The sequence below is a fragment of the Eschrichtius robustus genome, chromosome 14 (genome assembly GCF_028021215.1).
Source record: "Eschrichtius robustus isolate mEscRob2 chromosome 14, mEscRob2.pri, whole genome shotgun sequence".
NCBI lineage: Eukaryota > Metazoa > Chordata > Mammalia > Artiodactyla > Eschrichtiidae > Eschrichtius > Eschrichtius robustus.
In genome coordinates this window covers 99,226,270-99,234,068 of record NC_090837.1, presented here as the reverse complement: position 1 = coordinate 99,234,068, position 7,799 = coordinate 99,226,270, and the positions used below count along the sequence as shown (strand labels likewise).

The window sequence follows — 7,799 nt, the reverse complement described above, 5'->3', positions numbered from 1 at the left end:
GTTCACAGAGATTGACTTTATTTTACCTTAAATATAGTTGCATTTTAAAAAGCTTCAATAAATTTAATGCTTTAAAAAAAATCAAAGATACCAACATATTTTTCATGGTCCAAATATGATTCCACATATTTTCTTTAGCAAAGTCATTTGTAATAGATTTTTCAATATTTATATTCTTAGGTAATCATTTGTATTTTCTCTCTGTACAAATACCGTCAATTAGTCTGTCTAGTGAATTTTGGGGGGAAAAGAAAGATGTACATTAGTAGTAGTTCTTTAAAAAAAAAAAACACCGGCTCTTAGAAGTGGAAATTTTAAGGATCAAATTCTCCCCCATTGTTACAGATCAGGAAGCAGAGCAGGGAGGGAAGTCTGCAGCTTTCACAGGGCACAGCCAGGCAAGGGGGCAGCCTGGCCCTGTCCCCACCTGTCCCCTGCCCGAGCCTCACCGCGGAGCAGCCAACCTGGGCCACTCGGGGCAATGCCCACACGCTCACGCCTGGTGACTTGGCACAGAACTGTGGACAGGAGAACGGCAGGACAATGTTTCTATGGTGATTTCATTTTAAAGTTTTCCCTTCATAAAAAATGCTGAAACAATATGCAGTATTTCCCACTTAAGTGCAAAAGAAAAGGGGGACTTAATTTTTTTCCTAGTTTTGTATTGAATATCTTGTAGATAAAATCTTTCTGTAGCTAAAAATCAGCCAAGAGACCTGCTGCTGATAAAAACATTTCACAGCCTCTGTTTTTCAAAGAAGCACTGTGTCCCTAAAAAACTTCTTGAAGGAATGAACGAGTGCCTCAGTGCCGGTAATTAGCAAATGAGCACAGGATTTTAAATACAAAGACTGAACCCCGAGGCCCACAGGTTGGCCGGCATGCTCGCAAGGTGACAGGCAGGACACAGAATTACACGTATGTGACATTATTATCCACTGCAAGCATGCACCAGAGGAAAGAAATGAGGGGTTTGGACTTCCACGGTTTAGACAGACAGCCAAAATAAATACAGCGAGTTGAAGGCGGTTGGGCTGGAAACCTCTGTGCAGCCCGGTAATAAAGAAACACCCCTGATGTTTGCTGCAGCTTCTTAAAGCTGAAGCAGGAGCTGGGCGCTGTCTGCCAAGCACAGAGGAAAAGCAGGCAGGGAACCCAGGCTGCCTTCAAGCTTCCACGGGGACAAAATTAAACAGTGAGGGTTTAAAAACAATTGCTTTTTAGCCCTTAAGCAATACTTTTTAATTAGTCTGAAATGTTAACGGTTCCTGTAATGAACTCAGAATAGAAATATATTTAAACAAATAATTTTTAGGGATTGTTGGCATTTATGATTCTTTGATAGATGGTCTGAGCAGCCAGAATTGATGTCAGAAAGAAGTAAATACCCAGGCTCGTTAAGCCCGAACACCTCTGGTTTTATGTTGGAAACGTTTTTGAAATAAGAAGTAAATCTCTTTTCTTTTCCCTTGCATTTTAACTTATATTAATTACTTTAAATGATTGTAGAAATCTTTGCTATTTCCTTACCATATGTAAAAAAAAGTCACTTTACTATCTGAGGTTTGTATCTCATGATTTCTCTCTAGCTCGGCAATCAACAGGGTTTAATTCCTAAGGCTTATGATTATATGATACCTGCTGGGAGGCTGGGCAGTTAGTTTAGTGGTTAGTACCTTATCGCGCCTTCAAAATCACCCAGCATTTCCCAGGTGAAGTTTACTGTGGCTTCTAGGTATCAGTAATTATTTTTTAAAAAGAAGAAATGGATTGTATATCTTGTAATCCAGGAGCTATTAAATGATTTAAAGTTTTAAGTCTTGTCAAATGTTATCGGCAAGGTAAAGCTTCTTTTCAGGTGAAGGGCTTCCTCCATCTGGAACTCACAGGCGCAGGGTGCCGACAGCGGCCACACTGTGCTCCCTACACCTCCCTCCCAACTTGTCACTAGAGGCACAGCGATTTAGTTTTCAAGGGACCCGAAGAGCCGATATTTTCCCTCAATGCCGACGATGGGATGGTAATTCAGAATGTAGTCGTTTTTGGACACCGCCAATAGTCTCTAATAATTAAGCATTTTCTACTACATCTTCTTCCATCAAAGACATAAATTAAAAAAAAAAATCCACAGTTAGGAGGCTGCATTTTTATTTTAGAAAAAGGTGAAACATGAAAATTTCGAGACCAATCAAGACACGCTTAGATATGGCTTAATAAATCTAAGCTGTCAGAACTCAGTGACTTTCCTTGGAGAAACACCACGAATATACATCCACCATCAATGACCATAACCTCAAATTCCACTTTCTCCATTAGAATAATCAAGGAACGCCATTCAGAAATAATATTACATCCTGCATTTTATTCAATTCCATATGACAAAAATAGGAACCTAGACTAAGACATCCATTTCAATCAGTAGATGTGTCAAGCCACAGATTTCATCATAAAAAATATTGGATCTGGGTAACAATTCTCCACTGGTTCAGGGAGGCCCCTGGCCCTACACGGTGTTGCAATAGAAAAATAGTGTCTCTTCACCATGCGGAGAGGGACGGCCTCGCCCTGAGCACAGGGTGGGGACAGTCTCACTGTCCCGTCATGAGCCATCTTATTTACAGCACTTTACATTTCTCTTTTCTTACGTTATATACACACCCTTTTGCGAGGAGAGAACACTACATGGTACCAAATACTAACCAAAAAGGAAAAAAAAAAAAAAAAAATCACACCAAAAAGGACACAGATAAATAATAAGAACATTCACTGCTGAAACACAGCGACACCGAGCACCTCAGTTTTCTCTTCCCGACGCTGGGACACCCCCGACCCATCCCGTGAGAAGAGGGGGTACCCCCCGGCACACTCCATCCCATCTGCGTGGGAAACAGAGCTGGAGAGTTCAGGGTTCATTTCCGACAGAGATCACTGCTAGGTCTGCTTATCTGTGAGTCTTTGAAACTCTGTTCAGTGACACGATGTGACTTGTTGCTGTGGTTGTGTTGGAAAGATGGTCCTATTTCTCAGTTTCAACTGAGAAGGCTCGACTGCTTCCTCGGGGACTCAGCCCCTCGCACTGTCACCCGGCCACCCACGACGACCTGGGACAGCACTGCCAGAGGAAGTTCACGGTCTCAGACTCCAGCATGCTTGCAATGCACAAAATGAGGTAGAGCACACAACACTTCTGTGTGGGCCTGGCTCAGCCCCGCCGCCCGGCACCTGCCCAGGGCCCTTTCCTGACACGGGGCAATGGACAGAATCACCAGCATGAGACTGTACTTTGATCAGATGACAGTGTGCTTTGTTTTCATCTGAGAAGATAATAAATAAATCAGGAACTCAGAAAAACGTCCCAGTTATGACTGATTATACTGCCTGACACCCGACACCTCTCTGCAGTTTACTGAGCACAAAAGCAGGCCTCGCAGGCAGTCAAACTCTCGTTCGGGGGGCGCGTGAGAAAGAGAGCAGAGGCTACGGTAACATCATACCTGCGCGGCGCCCTCTTGGTTACTTCCTGGCTTGTACTGGTGTCACAGTCCTAAGAGGAATTCATCAAAGTTTTCTTAGGGTGGTCAAGTTTTTAAATGGGCTTTGTAGAAAAGTTAAATCATTTAATTTAAGAAACAGCAGGCCCTAGTTTATTGAGGAACTGACAAGTCTTGGTGGCTTTTCCGGTTAAGGAGCACAGATTTCTCATATCGTTTGACCTAAGACTGTAACAGCTTTTTTTTTTTTTTTTTTTTTTTTTCCTCTTCATTTTCCTTCAATCAAAGTACTATTTATAAAATAATTAACATCTTTTAAAATTTTCCAATTATAGACAAACCTCCCTAATACAAAATACTAAAAGTGCAAGAGTATAAATTAAGAGTTTTCAACCACATTATACAAACATTACCTTTTTATTGTACAGCTTTGATAATGCGAAATATTTACTCACAACTGCTATAACGTTGTGAATAATTCACGGTGGTGTCTGTCTGTAACTTGTTCCCAATTGCTGGGCTACACACCACACTAGAGAACACTTATCCACATAGCAGCTACAAACATTTAAATTAAAAAAAAAAAAAAAAAAAAAAAAAAAGGCTTGTTACTGACAGGTGCTTGCACACGAAAAGCATGCTCTTTCCTAACAGAACTTCACAATTTTGCCTGCATGGAAATAACCCACTTATTTATAGTAAAACAAATCTCGCTTTAAAAAACAAAAATCACACAGCCAGATGTATTCTGCAGTACAAAAGCTTCCGTTAAAGTTGGGCTGTATTGTCTGTTACCCGCATCATCTTAACATCATAAATACTACAGACGAAGGTACTGCCATGATACACAGCGTCGCGAGCACTAGACCACGTCTTCGAGATAAGAGTTCTAATGACAGAGTTCAAGTTTCTAACTAATTCGAACAAAACCACTGAACGAGTTTCCTGGAATAGGGTGGGGAGCCCCCTCTGGGCACTGCTGGGCTTTGGAGGGACGGAATGGATGTGCTCTGAGCCCCTTCTGTTCCCAAGGTGGCTCTCCGAGGACGTCTCTTTTTGACTTAAATCTATTGCAAAGGCTGCCGAGTTCTCGAGGACGGTCAGGCTCATCGCGAAAGGCGCACCGGGCAGCGGGTGAGGCCACCTCGGGCAGCCACCCGGTGACGTCTTTCCTGCTCTGGGTGAACGGGGAAGGGGACCCACAGGGCAGGGACGCGGCTAGTTAATCCCGATCTCCTTGTTATCCTCGATGAACCGCGTGAACGGCCGGCCGGCTCCCGCGTCCGACTTGGCTTTGTCCAGCCCCGCGATGGGCGGGCTGCTGCCAGGCCGCGCTTTTTCCAGCCCGGCAGCCAGGGAGCCCAGGGAGGGGAGTGCGCTTCCCCCGAGACTTACTGGGAGCTGGGGGAGGCCTCCGTTCTGGATGACAGAGATCTCGTTGTTCTTCATGGCCAGCCCGTTGGTGATGGCTGCGGCGTACTGGTTCCAAAAGCTGGGGTCCACGTTCATGGCCCGTGCGGCCAGATCCTTCTGGAACATCTCGGAGAACTTCAGGGCGTCACCGCCCAGCAGGGCCATGGGGTTCTCCACCGACAGGCGGCGGCCGCGCCTGGCAGGGGCGTTGTTCCACATGTGGGTGCCCATGTGCACCTGCGGGGGACACGAGACACACCCCGGCGTGAGTGCGCCCAGCCCTGGGGTCACAGAGACGCCCGGGGACCCGGGGACTCCTTCCAGCTCCTTTCCTTCCCCAAACTTGTTAGGTGAGCTTTTCTGAGCATCTTATATTTGAACCTGCAACACTTCCTTTTGTCAAGTACACAGAGCAAGCAAGCCGCCCTACGAGCTAACGGATGTCCCTTTCAGCTCACAGCTTGATGGAATCATTTCCCCCTAAGGTGTCAGACCCACGGGCCACCCAGAGGGCCCCAAAGCTCATGTCCCGCCCCCCAAGTTGGCTTATACTCAGAACTCCTGGCTTCACTGTGCCCGTGTCTGGTTTTCTCCCAGGCACGGCGGGAACGCCTGGGCACCTGTGGTCAGCAGAGCCCTCAGGCGGCTTTCATCCTACCAGCAAGTGGAGGCCACAGGTCCCTGAGGGGACACCGAGACCCACGCAGGTGCCTGACGTGGGCTGGAAAGCGGCACACTCCCCTGAGGCTGTGGGCACAGCCCTGGATGGGTCCTTGGTGCCCGGCCACACACTCCACACCTCCGGGGAAAACAGGCAGCGTGGCCGTATCTCAGACGCGAACGTGACGTCGTTGTACTGTCCTCCCCTCCCCTGGCCCTCAGGCTGGGAAGCTTCTCCCAGATGCCCGCTGGGCCCTCGTGGCGGCCACGTGGACAAAACCACAGATCGGACCCCTGGCCTACGGGGCGGGATTTGCATCACTTGCGGCACCTGTGAGCATCTACAGGCCCAGTTCTCTTGGTATTAGCGTCCCACGACCTCCGGGCAGCGCCGGCCCTGGGCCTGCCCTGTCAGCCAGCGTGCGTCACCCCGACGCCCTGCAGCCACACAGGCAGCACCAGCCCCTCAAGGGGAGGCCGGGCCCGAGTGGAAGGCAAGCTCCTCACCGCCACTGGACACGTGTGGGAGCACCACAGGCAACGTGCACACGCAGGCACACACACGGCGCTCATAACACGCAAGCGCACGCACACCACACGCCACACAGGCAAACGCGCGCCGTCTCTCGGGGGCTCCGCAGCGGCCGTGCCCCTGGCCAGGACCACGGGAGGCGGACGCGGGGGCTTCCCGGGCGGCCCTCACCTTGAGGTTGCCCTTGGTGGTGAAGGCTCGCCCGCAGATGGTGCAGCCGAAGGGCTTCTCCCCGGTGTGGGTGCGCTCGTGGATCTGCAGGGCGCTGGCCGAGGAGAAGGTCTTCCCGCACGACTGGCAGTTGTGCTGCTTGGGTGTCCGGCGCGGCGGGGGGGCCAGCATGGGTGCGAGGCCGGGGCTCATCACCGTCGGGGGCCCGGCGGGCACCTGGATGGGAGCCGGCAGCGGCGGGCCCTCGGCCGGCGGGCCGGCCTTGCTGTGCCCGTTCACTTCCGTTTTGACCGCGGCGGGCGCGCAGCCGGGACCCAGGCTCGGGGTGCCCTGGCCGGGACCTAGAGCAAAGCTGGGGTCAAGCAAGTGGGGAGGCGGCTCGCGCAACCTGTGGGTCAGCAAGTGCTGCTTTAAGTTACCCAGGGTGGAGCAGCCGCGCCCGCAGGCCGCGCAGACGAACGGCCGCTCCTTGGTGTGGCTGCGGAGGTGGACCTGCAGCGCGCTCCTGCAAGCAAAAGCCTTCGCACAGACACGACACACAGCGCTCGCACACTTACCCCGGTCTCGGCTCAGGAACAGCAGGCCATAGGGGGCCTCCTCCTTGACGGCCGGCCGGCCGGGGTGGGGGGCCGTCAGGTCCAGCGCCCCCCCGTTCTCGGGCCCGGGGGGCGGGCTGTCCAGCCTCTCCGTCTTCAGTGGCGTCTCCTGCGGCTCCTCCTGGGCGCCGAGGCCCGGGGACTTCGAAGGCAGGCTCTCGCTGTTACTGTTCCCGGGCGACAGGGCCTGCAAGGAGGACGACGACTCGGACAGGGCCGGGCTGCCCGCACTCCGGCTCTCCAGGTCGCCCACGGCTGACGAGGAGTCGTTGCTCAGACGGTCGCTCTCCCCGGACCCGTTCTCCAGGGACTTGAGGGCCGTCACCTGGGGGCAGCTCATGACCGAGTCCATCATCTTCATCTGGTTCTCCAGCGCGGCGATGCTGGAGATGACGGACGGCGGGGAGGGCGGGCAGGAGCTTGGGAAGGCCAGCAGCGGCTGGGACGGGTCGCCGGCCGTGTCCTTCAGCTCTGCGTCGTCCTCCAGGGAGTTCTCGTCCATGTCGTCGTCGTAGCCGCTCAGGGCGTCCGTGGCCTTCTCGTCGTAGGGCAGCTCGGCGTCCATGGCGTCCTGGAAGCCCTCGGGCAGCGGCGTGTTGGGGATCTGCCCCCCCATGTGCATGCGAATGTGCTGCTGCAGGACCACGGCGTTGGTGAACTTCTTCTGGCAGATGGGGCAGGAGTGCTGCACGCGCAGGGGCGGCTTGGCGCGGTGGACCCCGAAGTGCGTCTTCAGGTTGCCCTTGGTGGTGAAGGCACGCCCGCAGATCTTGCACTTGAAGGGCCGCTCGCCCGTGTGCGTCCTGTAGTGCATCTTCAGGGCGCTCTGGCAGCTCAGCACGCGGTGGCAGATGGCGCACTGGTTGGGGTCCGTCACCTTCTTGTCGATGTTCTCCACCAGCTGCTGCAGCTTGGAGGTTTCGGACGTTTGCATAG

General features: G+C 52.1%; 1 protein-coding gene across 1 annotated transcript in view; it reads right to left on the bottom strand.

Annotated features, from left to right (window-relative positions):
- Positions 1-4,709: 4,709 nt before the first annotated feature.
- SALL3 (spalt like transcription factor 3) overlaps positions 4,710-7,799 on the bottom strand; it is a 17,116-nt gene continuing 14,026 nt past the window's right edge. Inside the window, exons 2-3 of the mRNA XM_068563333.1 lie at positions 6,268-7,799; positions 4,710-5,141 (exon numbers count right to left, since the gene is read on the bottom strand). The exon at positions 6,268-7,799 is cut by the window's right edge and continues 1,953 nt beyond it. Coding sequence (XP_068419434.1) covers positions 4,710-5,141; positions 6,268-7,799 — 1,964 coding nt within the window. The remainder of the gene's footprint in view (positions 5,142-6,267) is intronic.